A 19,831-nucleotide genomic window follows, 5' to 3' on the forward strand; every position below is an offset into this window, starting at 1 on the left:
TTTCATGCATCCACAGTAATGTATGCAAAGATGGACACATCTGGTTGCTCTTTCTCAGTGAGTTGCTGCCTCCTGCAGGGTGAAAGTGTCTTGCACCAGCGAATTGTTGTATTGTGCCACAACTGCTCAGTGAATCCCAAAGACAGTGTTGAGGCTGGGGTGCATTCCTTTACTTATCACCATTAAATCTGCACCGATGGACGGAGTCATGTGCAGTGTTAGCCCACAAACCAAAGCCATAATAACAGTGCAGTGAGAGCACAGAAAGCAGGCTTTATGTTTAAAGTCTCGCTCCAATCCCAGAGAGAGCGTTCACATTTCCAGCTGTGGTGAAACATAGATTTATGCTGTAGTCATAACAAAGCCTGAACAAGACTGACACTGCATACTGAAAGAGCTGGATGATCATTTGTTCCGTAGAAATGCTGTCCACACACTGATGGATGACTTGAATCTGTTTAATGTACAGTGTACAGTGTGTGTTGATATAATAAGGCATTAATTCAAGTGTGTGAGGCTGTTCCTAGCTAGGTGGGTAAATATACAAAGATGAGAATGCTTCTGCCCTGCTGATTCAGAAAACTGACAACACACTGTGGGTTCCCAAAGACAACACTGACCCAACCGAGGAAGGAAACCGTATACTTTGGCCAAGTGTGTTCTTAAATACCCATCAGTGTATCCACAAGGGTTGGATTTTCAGCGAGTGTTGGAAGACATTTCATACCAAATTCAGAAAGAAAACACAGTCCCATAGATCAAGTTTAGTTCATGACGCCTGAGAAGAAATCCTGTAATAAAACAACAGTTGTTTGCCTGTGAGGGATCTGTGAGGTTGTTTATAATGGGCCTGTGAACACAGTTGACCTTTAACACGTCTTACTGACCACAAACAACAAGAGAGTTGTTTTCAGAATTTACTTTGAGAAATCAATCAAGTCTGATTAAGAAGAAACAAATCATGTTTATTTCCCTTTTTTCTTTTGTTCATACAGCTCTTACTGTCCAAGAAGAAATTCTGTCATTCAATAAGCTCCTAAGTGGACAAAATAAGCCTTTTATACACACACTGTGCAGCCTCTCTTCAGTGGAAGATACAGCCGATGGAATCAAGACAGTTTTCTACATTCACAGCTCAGCAATGGGTTTGTGTGGTCAATAAGATTGTTTATCTTTGTCTAGTTTTGTTTCTGGGAAAGTTTCATTCAGGTCTTCAACGTTCATCTGGTCAAAGGGAATCATGTTCCTGAATTTGTCCAGCTGTGGAAAGAAGAGCAGAAGATCAGGAAAAAATAGGATTTTGAAAAACAATAGAGCTTTGCACCGTAGATGGATTAGTTGCAGAGTCATGCCGTGAACATGCAGAATTACGATCCACCTCTAATGCAGCCTCACTGTTAATGAAGCTCTGTTAACACTATGTTAAACACATTGCATTTCCATAACTCCTCCACAATAAAGCATCTCACTAGTTTGCCAAAGAAAAGTTACTACCAAGTTACACCATAAAGATCAGACCCTGTTAAGGTCTCTACACAAATTTGGTAAATACAGAGCATAAAACTTGGTACATGTGTACAAATTAAATGTAATTTATTTTAATGTGCACATATCATACACATGTGTATATACAGTATTTTTTAAAAAAACTATTTATAGATTACTATCAGTATGTACTGTTGAATTTGGTGTAACGTTTAGCCAACATATTTTAATGTGTCAGGCACCTCTTGGTATTTGCTGCTGTAATATAGGGCTCATGGGAGGTTCTCCGTGTCCTCCCGAGATTATGAGAAAACTGAAAACAGACATGAATATGAAAGAGATAACGGTGAGCGGATACATTTTCCGTACCTCTTCAAATAGAGCTATAAGAGAAGACGCCAGCATACAGGAACATGTGCACGTCATGTTTTAACGGATATGTCATGGATATGTTACATTTTTGAGATTCCCAAAAGACAATAAGGATGGGGTGAGGCACACTGAGGTATGCTTTTCTTTGTCACACACACATTAATGTACACATCACTATAACACTCCGGCATACTGTTCACGTGTGTGTCTTAATTACTGGCTAAAGTGGTGGACCCTGCTACAGGGCAGATTGTCCCTCTGGGGGCCCCAGGTGAGCTGACGATCAGAGGCAGTTGTGTGATGCATGGGTACTGGGATGAACCCGAGAAAACCAGAGAGGTTCTCTCCGCAGACCGTTGGTACAGTACTGGGTAAGATGAATTTGGACTTTTTAGTGTCCATTGTATGCTGAATGTGAGAGGAAATACACAGGCATGTTTGTGCAACAGAAATGCTGTGTATACATTTTTTTTTTATCTATATAGTGACACTGCCAGCCTGAACAGTCTGGGATACTGCCGCATTGAAGGACGCATAAAGGACATGATCATGAGGTGAACTTCTATCCAGCTGAGATAGAGGAATTCCTCTACAAGCATCCCAAAGTGCAGGAAGTGCAGGTGAGATTTAAGACCACTAGAGTGCAGCAAAGAATTACTGACTAGTATCTGGCAAAGATCCACCATCAAGGTGTAATTTTGTTTCTATGTGGGAACAGTAGTTCAAACTGTTTTGTTTTTTTGTCTATGAGAATATATTTCTCACCATGGAGATGTCACAGTAATAATCTGTGGTGGTAAGTTTAAATTGTGTTCTGTTTCGCAGGTGGTTGGAGTAAAAGATGAGAGGCTGGTCGAACAGGTGTGTGCCTGCATCCTGCTGAAGGAGGGACAAACCTCCAGTACAGAGGAGATAACAGCTTTCTGCAAAGGCCAGGTGAGAGGAGATGGAAATACTCAGAATTTGAGCGCAATTGTACAGTTTGTGCAGTGATGTTTTGTTTTTTTTCCCTTTAGATTTCTCATTTTGAGATCCCACACTATGTGATCTTTGTAGACAGCTACTCTCTGACTGTCTCTAGAAAGGTATGACATTTGTGATTCAGCACCAACATCCCTGAACTTTAAAGAATTGCCAGGATTTATGGTTGGTTTGACCTGAAACTGATCTATTTTTCTAGGTCAAAAAGAACAAATTAAAGGAGGCATTGGATGGGGACAAAAACATTTGGGACAGGGGAATATTTTACCACTGTAGTGCATCACCTCTTTTAACAACACTCTGTAAACGTTTGAGAACGGAGGAACAAGTTTCTGAAGTTTTGAAAGTGAAATGTTGTCCCATTCTTGCCTGACATACGATTTCAGCTGCTCAACAGTTTGGGGTCTCCTTTGTCATGTTTTTCTTTTCATCATGTGCCAAATGTTTTCAATGGGTGATAGATCTGGATTGTAGGCAGGCCAGTTTAGCACCTGGACTCTACTACTGCGGAGCCAAGCTGTTTCAATACATGGAGAATGCGGTTTGGCATTGTTTTGCTGAAATAAGCAAGGCCTTCCCCAAAAATTACATAGTCTGGATGGCAACATATGCTGCGCCAAAACATGTATACTGTACATGTATATATCGTTCAGCATGCGCAATAATGCATCCCTCTACCATGATGGGTGCTGGCTTTTGAATTGTGCGCTGATATGCTGGGTGATCCCTCTCCTCTTTCGCCTGGAGGACGCAGCGTTCATGATTTCCCCAAAATCTTTATTTGTCAGACCACTGGGCAGTTTTCCACTTTGTCTCAGTCCATCTTAAATGAGCTCGGGCCCAGAGAAGGTGGCAGCACTTCTGGATCATGTTTTTAAATGGTTTGTTCTTTGCATGATAGCGTTTTAATCTGAATTTGTGAATGCAGCGATGAACTGTGTTCACAAACAATGTTTTTCAGAAGTGTTTTTGAGCCCATGCAATGATTTCGACAACAGATTTGCATCTGTTTTTAATGCAGTGCCGCCTGAGGGCCTGACGACCTTGGCCATCCTATTTTTGTTTTCAGCTTTGTCCCTTGCATACAGAGATTTCTCCAGAGTCTCTGAATCTTTGAAGGATGTTATACTATCAATGATGAAATCCCCAAATTCTAGCAATTTTACGTTGAGGAACGTTATTCTCAGATTGTTCCACATAGTCTTTCTTTAGTGAGACTGCGTTTACACCCAATAATGTTACTGACCTGTTGCCAATTAACCTAATTTATTGTGAGATTTTTCAAAAGGTGTTTGTTTTTTTAGCATTACATAATTTTTGCAGTCTTTTTTTTGTCTTAGGTCTGTTTTCAATAAAAACAACAACAACAACATTAAATTCACATGATTTGCAAATCATTGCATTCTGTTTTTCTTTAATTTTACACAATTTTGTGTTTAAAACTACATTTAAACTCACGAATGTGTCATGTCCAAATGTTAAATATGCTCTAATCTCTCAGCTAGTAAAGACAGGTACGGAAGTTAATGATTAAACAAAACTACCTTGAAGTCCAATCACAGTAAACCAGCTCATTTGCTAACAAGACTCTGTCTTTTCTACCGACATTTACATTATTCAGTTCAAGCTGAAAGAGATTGACTGTGTGATACTTGAGAGTAATGTCAGCACTAATTTCTTCCTCACTGTGCAAGTCTGCTGTTCACAGTCTCAGATATGTGGTTGGATTCAAACACAGAAAGACGTTATGCAACAGAATTTTGGTCCAGGATTGTCGGTAAGTTATACGCTTCAGATTCTGAGGTCAAATAATGACATTGTGTTGCTCACAAATTTAGTACAGAAGTGATTGTTTTTTTCATTTTGAAATGTACCAGGTCCAACCTTCAGAATTTCGATTTTTCTTGCATCCAGCTTATGGACAGATTTTTTTCTTGGGTAGTCAGACTGATCCTGATTGTGTTGGCATGATGTATGTTTATATGTCCTTTTCACTAGACTTCCAAGTTTGCTGATAAAACCAGCTTATGCATTTTGTGGAATAGAAAAATTGAAATTTTCTGTGGCCATCATCTTAAGAATCTTTAAAACCGGTTATGCACTATATGTGACCCTTAAACATATTTTTCTATGGCAGGTCTCTTCATGTGGACAATATCCCTGGAAAACCCTCACTGACCAGCAGCTATGTTCATGGCACCTCCTCCTTCTCACTGCTCCCTCTGACTGTAGGCCAGAGCCTGGAAGCCGCAGTCCAACGCTGGCCCGACCGTGAAGCTGTGGTCTTTCTGCAGGATGGCATCCGGAAGACCTTTGCCCAGTTTCAGCAAGAAGTACATCTCACATTTAAAGCTTCTGCTTTCATTTTTGTCCAGTCTTTGAGAGAAATACGAAACAATCATAAGGCTTATATAAATAAGAGTTCAATGAGTTTACCTGCAGTGGGGAAAAAAAAAAAAATCAGTTTAGCTCCAAGTTAAAGGAAAACAAAAATGGTTAATCCTCCTGCCTCAATGATTTACTTTGATCAAATAATGCTGTTAATACGCACTACACTTGGTAAAACATTGTCTAATTATTTTGTGCAGGTAGACAAGGTGGCTGCAGGACTGCTTGCTCTGGGCCTGAGGCGAGGTGATCGACTGGGAGTTTGGGGACCAAACATTTATGAATGGATCCTTTTCCAGTTTGCCTCAGCCAAAGCTGGAATTATACTGGTCAGTGTACGAGCCGTGTATACACCTTTAAAATCACTATGTCAAGTGCCAGTGAGACGGACATTGAACCTTCCAGGGCCTCAGAGGAGCTATTGTGCAACTGTGCTGTTATCACCCTTTGCCTGCACAAACTTTGACATGTCATTGTGGGAAAAACACAGGTGTTATAACGGTGGCTGCATTCAACCTAGGGGGAAATCCTGCTGTCGTGCATGTTGATTTCACTGTCATGGCTTACTTGGACCCTCAATGGAACTGAGCCATCATTAATACACCTGTACATTACCTGCTGTGACGACTCCGAAATGTATGCCGTGCAAGAGGTTGTGTAAGCGATCTGTGCAAACAGCTGCAGTGTGGAACAATTGTCTCCCCCTACTGCCAGTGAGAGTCATTACAAAAACAGTGTTGACACGTGCTCAGGTAACAGGCTCCGCAGTAGCCATACCCCGTCGCAACCCCACACGATTGTTTGTTTCACTATCATAATTGGAATCGCTTGGTCAGGTAACGTCTGGAACAACTGCACGGTTATGTTTTTGTTTTTTTTATATCCCCATTCAAGATTAGCGTAGGGCTCAACCGGAAGTGTGTTTCGCCACCGTAGCCGCTTTAATACGGTCACGGCTGCGTGATTATATTTGACTTGAAACGGTCGTTATCCTCGCAGGTGTCATTGAACCCAGCCTTTCAAGTGAATGAAGTGGAATTTGCTCTTCAGAAGGTAAGCCATGCGGCCCGCATCGCGTTATTCCCGCTCACTTCACCACATTCCTGCTGTACTTCTGAAACAAAGTGAAACATGAAAGCACGTTATTTGAAGACGGCTGAGTGCTGACAATACACATATTTCATACTGAACTCATCCAACCTTGTAATATATAACCAAATAGATCCGTTGTGTCCAGGTCCAGTGTAAAGCAGTGGTGTGTCCTACCAACTTTAAAAGCCAGATGTTTTGTGAGATGCTGAGGGAGATCTGCCCGGAGATCAACACGATGTCAGAAGGCATGATCAAAAGCTCCAGGTTTGACAGAGCCGTAGGACAGATTTAAACCGTTTACATATTCTGTATGTCGTTACGGGTGAAAGAGATGTAAAAAATAATAAAAAAAATTCACAATGTATAATTGATGCTGTTCAGGATGTAATATAGAAATACTGTCTTGGGTCTGCCAGGATGCCAGACCTCCGTCTGGTAATTGTGACGGATAGCAGACAGCCAGGGATGCTCCACCTTGACGATGTGATGCAAGCAGGGGAGGGTCGTCACCGCAGAGAACTGATGGACCTGCAGAGCAAGCTGTCCTTCGACGATCCCATCAATATTCAGTTCACATCAGTAACCTTCAATATTACAACTTTTAACTTCACTTTTTTTTTTTTTTAACGCATGCATTGTATTGTATTAAATTCAGATCAAAAAGTCTTTGCCTGTTCATTGTTTGTGTTAGGGTACCACTGGGAGACCGAAGGCAGCCACCCTGTCCCACCACAATATTGTAAATAATGCATACTTCCTGGGTCTCCGGATGGGTTATGGATGGAAAGTAAGTCCACGTTTGTCTCTTGATTGGAAGAAAACGCTGAAATGTGAATAACCTTATTTCGTGAATTCTCCATCAGCCTCAGGTGCGAGTGTGTGTGCCCGTTCCCTTGTACCACTGCTTTGGCTCCGTGCTCGGAGGCATGTGTATGGCAGTGCACGGTGTCACACTGGTCTTCCCTTCCACAGGATACAACAGCTGTGCCAATTTAGAGGCCATTCAGAGTGAGAGGTATGGCGATCATCACCGATTGTACACGGCATCTAGCTGCATAGTAACATGCACTTTCATTGACTGCCATTCATGTCGTACTTTTCTTTGACTCGAGGTGCAATTTGGTCTACGGCACTCCCACCATGTTCACTGACATGCTTGGCCAACAAGAGTTGCACAAGTATGAGTTGTCGTCACTCGAAGCTGGTAAGAAGACATGATCTGTACGCACTGTTGTATTTTAACGTGTCAGGCACCCTTTTGCATTTGCTGCTGCGTTTTAGGGCTCATAGGAGGTTCTCCGTGTCCTCCTGAGATTGTGAGGAAACTGAAAACAGAGATGAATATTAAAGAGATAACGGTGAGCAGATATATTTCCTTACCTCTTCAAATGACTCTACACTTAAACTTAAGCAAAAAAAAAACAAAACAAAAGTCTAACGCTGTAACCGGAACCCTAACCCAAATAAGTGATGGTGTCGGCCTAACTTCAAGGAAAAAGGTGTCAGGGATCTGAAAGTTGGTGCGTGTTAACGTCTAACACTTTGTGTTACATGGCATTTATATGAAAAGGGCTATACAAATGGAGTCTGATGGATGGATGGATGGATGGATGTTCCCATCATGTTTTAACAGGTATGTTATGGAACCACTGAAAATAGTCCCGTTACATTTTTGGGATTCCCACAAGACAATGAGGACCTGAAGATAAATACTGTGGGGTGTATCATGAGTCACACTGAGGTATGCTTTTCCTTGTCACACACACACAAACATTAATGTACACATCACTATAACACTCCGACATACTGTTCACATGTCTTAATTACAGGCTAAAGTGGTGGACCCTGCTACAGGGCAGATTGTCCCTCTGGGGGCCCCAGGTGAGCTGATGATCAGAGGCAGTTGTGTGATGCATGGGTACTGGGATGAACCCGAGAAAACCAGAGAGGTTCTCTCCGCAGACCGTTGGTACAGTACTGGGTAAGATGAATTTAAGCTTTTTAGTGTCCATTGTTTCCTGAATGTGAGAGGAAATACACAGGCATGTTTGTGCAACAGAAATGCTGTGTATACATTTTTTTTTTTTTTTTTAATCTATATAGTGACACTGCCAGCCTGAACAGTCTGGGATACTGCCGCATTGAAGGACGCATAAAGGACATGATCATCAGAGGAGGGGAGAACATCTATCCTGCTGAGATAGAGGAATTTCTCTACAGGCATCCTAAAGTGCAGGAAGTGCAGGTGAGATTTAAAACCATTAGAGGGCAGCAAAGAGTTACTGACTCGTTGATGGCAAAGATCCACCATCAAGGTATAATTTTGTGCAAGGGCCTTAGCATGATATCGACAGTGGGGAGGTCCAAATGACATTTCCCCCCCACTATATATATATATATATATATATATATATATCCTGCGAGGTTTTAATATCATGTGACAAATGCACTGCAGGTGTCCAACTTGACAGCAGCCCAACTGGCAGCTCTCGCCAACCGTCAAGGCAGATGGAAGTCAGATGTGGGAATGTGTGGACTACTTTTTTTTTTTTTTTTTTTGTCTATGAAAATATATTTCTCACCATGGAGATGTCACAGGAAGAATCTGTGGTGGTAGGTTTACATGGTAAGTGTTCTGCTTCCCAGGTGGTTGGAGTGAAAGATGAGAGGCTGGGCGAGCAGATATGTGCCTGCATCAGGCTGAAGTTGGGCCAAACCTCCGGTGCGGACGAGATAAGAGCTTTCTGCAAAGGCCAGGTGAGAGGAGATGATGGATAAATCTGCTAACAGCCCAAAATATTTTGAGCACGGTGAACGTTTTTTTTCCTTCCCCCCCCTTTAGATTTCTCACTTCAAGATCCCAAACTACGTGATGTTTGTAGACAGCTACCCTCTGACTGCCTCTGGAAAGGTAGGACATTTCTGCTTCAGCACCAACATCCCTGAACTATAAAAGAGCCGTCGTGATTTATGGTTGATTGGTTATTAAACTGAAACTGATCTGTTTTGATAGGTAAAGAAGAACCTATTAAAGGAGGCCATGGAGAAGAAATTAGGACTTTAAATTTTGTGGACCATGTTGGACTTTGTTGGAAAGAAGCAAATAAAATCAGGAACAGAACAGTGGAAGTAAAACTTTCTTTACCAAGACTGTAACGGAGACTAATTTATTGATGAGCTGCAGAATGATAATAAAAAAACATTTTTTTTTACTTTTGCTTCAGATTTATGGATATATGAAGGTTGGCTTTGGAAAATAACAAGTCGTCCTCATCATCTGACAGAATCCTCACAAAATTATAATATATCACCCAAATTGCGCTGCATTTTATTCATCTCAATCTTTATTTAAACAATTCTGACAAACAATTTGATATCGTAACACAATGGCTCGAACCACTGTATGATAGTAAAAGTCATCTGAACACATGCCATACAGAATCTGAAATAAATAGGACCTTAATGCCAAATGTCACTGTACAGTGTGGTAGGCAAATTTACCATCTATACAAGCTATATACACGGACTGTAGAACACACTCGAGTAACAGGCTTCTACAGCGCCCAAAAGTGACATCGCATATTATTAAATAACAGTGACGCTGAGGAATTAACACGGATATGTGAAAGTGAGGGGGAAACGGCTTCAGACGCAATTTTTAGTAAGTTAAATGGATGCAGAACCAATATCAAACCTGCTAAAAATCAAAGTCACGCCAAATTAACATACAAAAGCAGAGCAACAGATAATGCGCTGCATGACGCAAAGGCCACAAAGAACCATACATTTAGAAATATCCAGCAAAATAAATTGACGGTCTCAAAAACAAAACAAACAAACAAACAAAAAAAAAGAACAAAAAGGGTTCTTTCAGTCACTTTTGTTTTGATTATCTTTTTGTGTTGGTGGGGAATTTTATAGAGCCAAATTCAATTTCTCAGTAATAATCAAGATATCGCAATGAGGTAAATAAGCCTGCAACAAGGGAAGAAAAAAAAAAAATCTATACATTAAACTTTAATTTAAAAAAAAAAAAAAAAAGGCAAAACTGTTCTCTTGAAATGTCTGGATGTGCAGAGAGGAAATACACTCGACGGCAGCGGAAACCTGCGAGGAGCAGCTCAACTGCAGGTTTAACCCAAAGAAGGAGAGAAAACCAGCAGATCTTTTCCAAGACCGCTTCAGCAGCCAACAACAAGAGGAACGACTGCACGACGGCTACATGGCTTTTAACAAATCAAACATTCACTTCGGTCATTCTCGTGACGACGGGGGGGAGGGGGGGGGGGGGGGGGTCCGCCCGTAACTTCCCCGACCTCACATTTACGCAAGCACACATGCAAGAAGACAGCAAATATGAAAATTGCCTTTTAAAGCATACCGAGATAAATTAATTCATATGAACATGTCCTTTTTTTTTTAAAAATATAATACATTCTAAATAGAAATGAGTTTAACTGTGCAATTTAAGTGAAAGTACAAGAGGGGATGAAGGTGAAAGAGGAAGCTGTGGTCTGTTGCGGACCTTTTGTCAGGGACGGCGGTTTTCGGATGAACCGCGGGAATCACTGTGGTGACTTTTGTCACGTTAAAAGTTGACATCAAGAGAGCAACGCATCGCAAGGACATTCATACGAGCACTATGCAGTACAGCTTTTAGGCACGTGCGGGTACGTGGTAGGAGCACGTGCACGGATGACTGTGCACCTACTCATAGATGCACTGAGAGCTGCAAACTGGAGGCAAGTTCACTCATTCATTCACTCATTCATTCATTCAAGGCTCCCTTTCACACGTCAAGTTTTAAAAATGCACACTCCTAAACACACATCACTCTTCTTTTCCAACTCTTTCACTCACACACACACACACACACACACACGCACACACACGCACGCACGCAGCACAAGCGTCCTCCCTGTTCCCACGTAGTGTCGGGTGGACAGGCGTTTCAGTCGAGGTTTGTGTGGCAATGGACCCTTCACACACTCAAGGGCAGCATGCTCGGCGGAGACACCGCTCTGGATGATGTCATGGCGGTCAAGGAGCTGGGGTCCAATCCGTTGACAGTGCTGCAATGGACACGTGGGCATGTACAGTGTTAACAAACACGGACTCGCTTGTCGGCCAAAACCATACAGACACAGTGCACGGGTCGATTTCTGCTCAGTTGTTTTAAAAAAAAAGAAAAGAAGAAAAAACAACAACCCGCAAGGACAAGCTGCGGAGAGACTTACGTTTTGTCAAAGTAAGTGGTATGTAGAGAGTGAGAGAACTTGGTGGCGTTGCTGTTGAGGAGTGTGCTGTTGTCTGTGGAGTAATTTTTTCTTGCTGCTTGATCTTTGGCAAAGTTTCTACAGGCCGCGAGTTTGGACTCCAAAGCCTAGTGACACGACAGAAAATACAAATCGGCATTTAGCCCCTTATTAACATCTTTCTATTGTCCTGCGGCAGAGGAGACATTATTCCTCAGTGTTCTGTCCCCTATTCAGAATTTGCAGGGACTGCATTTCCTTTGCGAGCTGTAAAGGTCCCGTATTGTACACATTTTGATTTCCGTTTCATTTTGATAAGGAAGCAGGTCCAGGTGCTATAAATTCGGTGAACGTGTCGAAGCGCTCCGTTCACAGATAAAATGCCCACGGTGCGTATTGAGCGACTGTGCCGTTTGGTGTTTCTGCAAGTTTGTGACGTCACAAACTTAACACTCGGGTCACATGTTCACCCCTCAGCATGGCCCGCTGTCTTAACTAATTATGCAGAAGGAAACGCGGCGCTGTTATTCCCGTCGGGGAGCAGCGAGCTACAAGGCCGAAGAAAAGGCCCGGGCGCGTGTCACTCAGAAAAGAGTCAGCCAATCGGAAGAGAGAGAGTCATTGATATCAAATGTGCCTTAGAGACGCGCATACAAAACAGCCTCTTCTTAGTGCAGCTTCAGAGAGAGGCAGAAGAGATGTAAAACTAACATCGAGATGGTTTCTGATGCTACAACAAAAATATCCTCTTGTGGATAACGAGAGCGCAACGGAAAGACCAGAACACTAGAATACGGGACCTTTAAAATGTGAAGACGGAACAACACCTCCAAACACACCGAGACGAGAGAGAGAGAAGTGATCGGAGCAACACCTACCCCGACTTTCCTCAGGAGGTCGCCAACAATGTTAAGAGCCGAGATTCTAGCGGAAGGAGTGAGGGACGAGGTCGCGCAGCCGTTGGTCAACGCTGGAGCGGACGAGCAAAACAATTTGTTACACATATTACCGAATTTTCCGTCCACGTAAACAAAAAACAAAAACAAAACAACAACAACAACAAAAAAGAGTGGGATTTACCCTCACCTTTCGGGCTGATGAAGGGGTGCTCGACATTCTTTCCTACAGGTGTTGCTGGGAGGGATAAAGACGCCTGGACTGCAGAATCCATCTGGTCTACGCCCAGGGTGGGTGAGCTCGGTGCCGACATCCTGTCCGTGGTCCGCTCCCGTACGGCCAGCTCCTGTCTCAGGTCTGCAGGAGGCAAGAGGGGAAACTCGTGAGAACCCTCGCGCAGATGATGACGACGACGACGACGAGGGGCCCGCGAAACAAACCAAAAAAAAAACACCCCATCTCGTCTTTACCTCGCGCTTCGTCCTTCAGCCTCTGCACAGACTCGAGGAGAGACTCCTTCTCGTCCAGCTCGCTCTCCAGGAAGGCGTTCCTCTCGATGGCCTGGTTTAAACGGCCCTCAAAGTCTTCGAGAGACACTATCGTCGCCCTGCACACACAGAGACGAAAGGCGCAGCCGTCTTACGAACCCTTCCCGTAGGTGAAATCGCGACAGCGTCCGAGCGCGGGTCGAATTCATCGTTTACTCATCGTTGCTGAACATCGCACGGTGCGCTGACCTCTTGGCTCGCTCCAGGTCGTCGTTGGCCTGTTCGAGCTCTCGGACGTATTTGTTGAGCTGCTCCTTGATGCTGCGCGTCTGACCCAGGTCGTCCTCCAGCATCGAAATCTGCTTGTAGCTCTGGGCGTAGTGCTGCTCCAGCTTCTCCTAATGGCAACCGGTGGGATGAGAGGGAGAACAGAAGGGCGCGCGTGAGCGAGTCCGTGCGGAGAAACGGGGACGACGGAGACGCCGCTCGGCGAGCCACGTCGTCGTGGGAAAATACCATTTATATACAGAGAAGTCATTAACAACGGGAAAGGGGGGTGGGGGTGGGGGGGGGGGGACGTCACAAGACAGTCAAGATGTTCTTCCACATTATTTCACTTTCAAAAGGCTCATTTGCCCTGAGGTACTTTACGGTACAGTTAGTGGCGGGCCGGCGGGCCTTTATTGTGGCCACCTGAGGCACAAAAGACAGGAAAGTATCATTCATGGTCTCTGTGGTTCATTTTTAGCATTACGTGCAGCGAGCATGTTCACATGTTAGACCATGTGAACACGTTGGACCACGTGAACAATCACGACACTCGGATTGAATTCCTCAACGTAAACGCAGTAACAACATGGGAGTCAACAACACACTGAAGGAGCACTGACAATGCAGATGGGTGTTCATGCCTGCTGTGATTAAAAGCCAGACTTGGCCTTCCAGTTTTCTATTTTTTCCCTTTTCATCCCGACATCCAATTAAGGAGTGCTGCAGGATTACCTTCGAGCAGGCCTTATAAAGCCTGCCACAAGACACCGGACCTTGTGCTCAGGATCCAAACGAGATCAGACAACCTCTTAAGTAACCGCATCATTCGGGTCCAAAACCCGCAGACGACACGGGCAGCGTGACTGCCGAGCTAAAACACACTTCAGGAGGTTACCTTGAGGTTGAACACCTCGTTTTTCAGTCTCTCGTTTTCAGTTTGGAGGTCTCGAAGCCGATGTTCAGCCTGGCTGAGCTGTGCCTCCAACTCGGCCTCCAGCTCCCGGCTCCCCTCCTGGAACTCCTGCAGCTCCTCTTGGGCTTCGTGGCAACTGGATGGTGCATGCACAGACAGCGGGGGGGGGGGGGGGGACACAGAACATAAAACGGTCATTGTCAAATACCAGCTACCCCGTTCACCGGCCACCATTCAACTCGGTGGAGCCGACTGGCTGAATGGACGGGGGCGTGATGAGCTCTAGAAAACCGACAGGCTTTTGTCCTGCAAGATGAGCCGAGCTCACGTATGTTCTAGCAGTTTGTCCAGAATCCAGAAATAAACCTGCGCGAAGAGCCGCAAAAGTACTTGTAGATTTTTTTTTTTTTTGAACCTTCAGTCCCTTCCTCTGCCAAACGGGAAGCAGTGTACGGCTCAAGCATTGTCGAGTTAAGCATTCTAAATATACAGCTCCGAAGAGACAGCTGAACAGCGACGGTAGGTGGTTCAGAACTGGCTCAGAAAAACAGGCGCGCTGTCATTTGTCTTCAGCTGTGGGAAGGGTTAAAGGTCGCTCGCACGCGCACACACACACACACACACACACACACACACACGCGCGCGCGCGCACACACACAGGTCAGGGCCGACCCCGAGCAGTGAATGCAAATACGCACAAAACAACTCATGATGTAATTCCGACGTGTGTGCATTTATTTTGGTGAATAGGAAGGACAAATAAACTCGGTGACCTCTGAGTTTATGGAATCTCATAAACATAAAAATGAGGGTGTACACGGCCTCATTTTTTTTTTTTTTTTTTGTCTTGTCAAGATGGCACCGTGGTCAACACTGGTCTGAGATCAGCTGACTTGTGCCGGGATAATGGCCTCTCAGTGGCTCTACACCGCGCTGGAATCCATGAATCAGTTGTTGTGCGGGGTCGCTCCACACATACCGGCGTCACAGAGGCTGCTTCATCAGCACGCTGGACCCTGTAACTTCTCTGTTTAACAGTCGAACTCATCCACCCTCGTGCTTCGTGGTTTAAAAATGACCAATTCTTTAAGTGTAAACGACGAACCTTTAAATACTCGAGTGTGCAAATTAACATTAAAACACGTAAATAAAGTCTATTTCACAATCTTTTAGATTAAAAGATATAAAAAAAACAAAAAAACTGCGAAATGTTCAAGTAGCTGAGTCACACCGAAATGGAAAAAGGCGGGTTTCAAAATACCCCTTCGTAGCGGGAACTTTTCAACGGGTAATCAATAATGCTGATTGTTGCCACTGTCAGTAGCTTACTTAAAAAGGGCTCCTGAGAAAACCTATGCTTCCAAAACATGTGCGACTTAAAGTTTCCACGGGTTGATGTTTTTCCCAGATGTACCCACAACAGGAATTTCTGAAAAAAAAAAAAAAAAAAAAAAAAAACACCAGGATTTTAACCTCTTCTGTGCAGCTTTACATAGACGGGCCTCGACTCCGCAAACAGAAAAGACAGACAGAACGGATTCAACGACAATTTACGCCACGCTCACGAGCACGACTGCGGCCGACCCCGACGTAAACGGGTCAGTGTTTAAGAAGTGAGAGATGAAGTCATTTCCTCACGAGGGAGCCGGCAGGCTTGCGGGTTTTTGTGATTTCACAAAGTTTGTCTGGTCTGTTCAGCCTTATGAGGCTGAACGGAGTTCGTCTGCACGGAGACTTTTTAAAAGAGAGATCCCAAGCCTTTTGAAAACATCTGATTATAGATAATGAGAAAATGACTGGGTTATCATCTCTTTCATAACCACAGACAAAAACCACACGTTCAGAAAATAATAACCCAACATGCAAGAATGAACATCTACAGCTTGTTGTCATGTTTATTATATATGGGGAATTGCTACCAATTCGTTTTCGTACAAGGCAGACCACAAAATAAAACATGACACATTGTTACACGAACCAATTTGCAAATGTACGAGCTCGGTAGGCAAATGGTAATACGGAGAGCACATCTTCCCTTTAGCCGTAATATATGTTCAACGTGTCATGACTGATCTTAACAATGACTTTATATATGGATAAAAAAAAAAGGTCATGCTGGACAGGGCAGCTCACACAGACATGCAATGTTGTTACATGAGAAATAAAAGTCACCTACCTCTTCTTGTATTTGAGGGCTTGGGACTTCCAGTAATCCACCTCCTCATCCTTTGACGTAAATTTGGGAATCATCTCTGTGTCCATGTCAGAGCACCCTGAGGATTAAAAGAGACATTTTTATGAGCTTTGCAAGACAATTAGCAAACTAGTAGGTGACTCAGAACATGGCACAACACTTTCACTACACGTCTCCTTTGGCATGTAGAGTCTGGCGGGGATGGATTCCTTTCTTATCTCGGAGGCGAGCAAATCGAGGCGCCGAGATTTCTATCAATCCTCCACGCAGACCAAACGATCTCGCTTCAGTCCAAAATGAGAAACAAAGCCAGATTGGTCAGGTGACATCACCCTTTCATTCTGAGGTCATGGCGTCCTAATGAATCAGTGACTACAGCCACCGCATCTGGGTAAAAAAATAAAAATAAAAATGACTGAAATAACACACCGTGAGTTTGCAGAGTAAAAGAGGGCCTCATTAAATCATTCCATTTTTAACCTCCTTGCAGCTCAACTCATGTGATGCCAATATAACCAATTCATGAACAATCGAGATGCTAATTAAGTGTGGCTAATACCAAATGGATCAAAGCTGTCTGCCCAGTTTTGAAGTTCTAACCATGTGTTAAAAGTTTGTCGTCGTCCATCCTGTTTGTAGAATTTGCACTTTAATAGACATTCGTTCCTCTTTTCTGGTGAGCTGTGAAACGCTGCTTTCCTCTATGATCTCCGTGGGCCTCCACGGCTGTGTTCAGGAAACGATTAAACACATCTGTGTGAGTTTATGTGTGTGTAGGGAGGAACACAGCTGCTGCCACCATCTCTACCACACTGCTGCAGCTCCGGGAATATTTAAATCCGACCATTCCTTAAAAAGGATTTCCTGCAGACAGGCCCGGCAGCCAGTCGACATAGCAACGGGAAACTCCTCAGCTGACCTGAAGGTCAAACAAAACATGCTCAGCAGTTTTGGGCAATTACTGTAACGAGTATTGTTATATTTTCGACTTGACGAGCTTGGACTCGGGAGCTTTTCCCTTCAAACATTCCTCCGAGACGTCGTCATCGACAGTCTACCGACGACAGGACCCTCACGTGTCTGTACACAAAGTAAACGAGAGACCAAAAATACCATAAAGGGATGGAGAGAGAGAGAGAGAGAGAGAGGGGGGAATTCTTTGAAGTTGCTACCGACGTAACGTGTTATGTTATGTATCATATGACGGAGCCTTAACACCGCTGCAGGGAAGTACCAAAAACATTTCCTTTAATTAGGGAGACCAGACATAGCAACATCTGCGTTCATTGTGAAGCTGAAAGTCCTGAGCTGCTTCCTATCGATCCCTGTAGGTCTTCAAAAGGCACGATGGACAGGAAACTGTTGTCACGGTGACACAGCTCAAAGCCCCACAAAAAAAAAAAAAGAAAAAAAAAAAGACATGGCTACTTTTTTATATATATTTTTTTTATCCCACAGCAATGACAGAAGAGTAAAATAAAAGATGTACCTTTACCAAAGCTACAGTATTTCACGCATGAAGGACAGATGAGGACTGCGGCACTTTACAGGCAACATAATACATCACTTAGGAGTTGGATGAAAAGGCTAAGCCGTATCACGTAACGGGTCAAGCGCGGAGACTCTGCCAGGACACATGACAGTTCCCGTTATCTTTCGTTGCAGCATCCTCTGGAGTGGTTTCAGCCCGACCCCCCCCGGGTCTGTTTGCCCGCTCTGACAATACCAGGGACAGCAACGCTGGAGCCACGTGGAAATTACAGAGAAGGGGAAGGGGGTAAAAGAGAAGTGAGAGTTTCCTTTTCCACATTGTTGTTTCTACATCCTCTTTTACTGCAGATGACAGAGAGCTGAATCAGAATTTAAATGACGCTTAAAGGAGGGGGGGGGGGGGTCACATTGTGACACTCAGGGGGACGGAAAGATAAAAGACTGGAGGAACATGATAACTTTGTATGGATCTTTTAATCCATCCTTTGTAGTCGTGATGGGTGTGGTGGCGGTGGACCTCCTGACCTAAAACTATAACTTTGGTCCTTCGGGTTATGGATTTGCTCGTTTAACTAAGGAAAAGCCAAAGGTCGAATATAATGACTCGTAAAGAAGTGAACACAATAAAAAAAAAATCAAGAGCAGGAACCTCAAACCGTAAAACTGACGAAATGGCATTCATCTCAAGTTGATAATAGAGCAAATACACACGTTGTCTTAAAGATTATAAACCGATGCGCCCCCTGAATAAACCGACCGGGAAGGCCAGATTTAGCTAAACAGCGACAGGTTGTGGTTTAAACTAAACGCTCCTGGCAGTATGTCGATATCTGACACTCCGTGGTTTGACAGCTCAGAAGATTAGGTTAATGCCAAAAAAAACAACAACAACAACAAAAAAACTGTTAAATTGTATCGTGTTAAAACAAGACATATACAAAAAAAAAAAAAAAAAAAAAAAAAAAAAAAAAAAAAAAAGGGGGAAACGAATGGCGTACGAAGCAAACATTTAAGTGGACGCTCTCGACGTTTAAACCTCTTCGAGCTCATTACAGGAACACGTCGAAGATTAAAACACGCAACAGCGGAACAGTTTAACGAGTAATTCGGTACCTGCTCATGTCAAGTCGCCTTCCAGCCGGTGGGACAGCAAACAACACGCGCGCACACCTCCCCGGTCCCGGGCCTCGAGCGATACTGAGGTAGCCCGAGCTGTGTTTAGGAAATTGCCAACGCGTCTCCCGGAACTAACGTAAATCCTGACGTGCGCGCAGGCGCGTGCTGACGTATGTTTCACGTTTACGTCAGAGCTGGGGCAGAGCCGCTGTAGAAGTAGATCTACTAGAAATCAACCACACCTGCTTTTTCTGTTTCTTTTTTTCGGGCAGTAGATTTGGAGCGGTCTAAGTTTTCATAGTAACCGCAGGGTGGCATATGATTGCCAGAGAATAAACCAAAACACAAGTGACTGGGAACGTCGTGATTACTTGTGAGTTGTGATGTGCTGTCTTTATGCCGGTTTTGGTTAGTTTTTTTTTTTAACTTTTTTTTTTTTAAAATATTGCAATATTGTAATTCATTAATTAATTATCACACAATACAGAAATGTCTCTTTTAGTCTTACATCCTCAGATTGTTTTTTTTTTATGATATCACTAAACAGCTATCATATCATAAACCACCTTTGAGCTATAGGTAGGGCTACAATGACGATAGAATATAATCGAATTTATGTTATTCCCCCATTTAAGAAGTTTGTCTCACAGAGGACACCAGTTAATTTGAAATCATCTACTTAATCGACTTTATCACAGCTACACAGTGGCTTAGGGTGCAGTTTTGACATCGATTAGTCAGATGCGTCTTGCCAACCCTTCAAGAATGTCAGCCGGCCCTATAAGTGGTGCCATAGAGGAATATGTAGCCGCTTGATCTGCCAGTAGGGGAACCAATCAGTCAAGTCGCTGCTGCCACAGGTGGCTGGCCCTGTTTTTCAAGGCGTCAC

General features: G+C 43.7%; 2 protein-coding genes and 1 long non-coding RNA gene across 3 annotated transcripts; 1 reads left to right on the plus strand and 2 right to left on the minus strand.

The window, feature by feature from the left end:
* Positions 1–987: 987 nt before the first annotated feature.
* Positions 988–5,500, minus strand: LOC138197940 (uncharacterized). The gene is made up of 4 exons (XR_011178240.1): positions 5,275–5,500; positions 5,018–5,149; positions 1,728–1,798; positions 988–1,260 (listed from the first exon to the last, which is right to left on the minus strand). It is a non-coding gene; the product is annotated as an uncharacterized lncRNA (long non-coding RNA).
* LOC138197937 (medium-chain acyl-CoA ligase ACSF2, mitochondrial-like) lies at positions 4,434–10,366 on the plus strand. Its single transcript, XM_069148987.1, has 16 exons — positions 4,434–4,615; positions 4,976–5,171; positions 5,427–5,555; positions 6,226–6,279; positions 6,464–6,582; positions 6,735–6,897; positions 7,010–7,105; positions 7,182–7,333; positions 7,431–7,522; positions 7,600–7,676; positions 7,952–8,059; positions 8,148–8,299; positions 8,422–8,563; positions 8,965–9,075; positions 9,161–9,229; positions 9,332–10,366. Exons 1-16 carry the CDS (start codon positions 4,500–4,502, stop codon positions 9,380–9,382), a joined length of 1,827 nt encoding a protein of 608 aa, XP_069005088.1. The 5' UTR covers positions 4,434–4,499; the 3' UTR covers positions 9,383–10,366.
* An 87-nt stretch (positions 10,367–10,453) lies between these two features.
* ndel1b (nudE neurodevelopment protein 1-like 1b) lies at positions 10,454–19,047 on the minus strand. Its single transcript, XM_069148988.1, has 9 exons — positions 18,940–19,047; positions 16,318–16,414; positions 14,124–14,277; positions 13,208–13,356; positions 12,941–13,077; positions 12,660–12,827; positions 12,452–12,543; positions 11,556–11,701; positions 10,454–11,390 (listed from the first exon to the last, which is right to left on the minus strand). The coding sequence occupies exons 2-9, from the start codon at positions 16,401–16,403 to the stop codon at positions 11,300–11,302; spliced, it is 1,023 nt and encodes a 340-aa protein (XP_069005089.1). The 5' UTR covers positions 16,404–16,414; positions 18,940–19,047; the 3' UTR covers positions 10,454–11,299.
* Between the last annotated feature and the right edge of the window lie 784 nt (positions 19,048–19,831).

This window comes from Embiotoca jacksoni, unplaced genomic scaffold (genome assembly GCF_022577435.1).
Source record: "Embiotoca jacksoni isolate LCO1_2020_lvr unplaced genomic scaffold, fEmbJac1.0.p SCAF_15, whole genome shotgun sequence".
Taxonomy (NCBI): Eukaryota; Metazoa; Chordata; class Actinopteri; family Embiotocidae; genus Embiotoca; species Embiotoca jacksoni.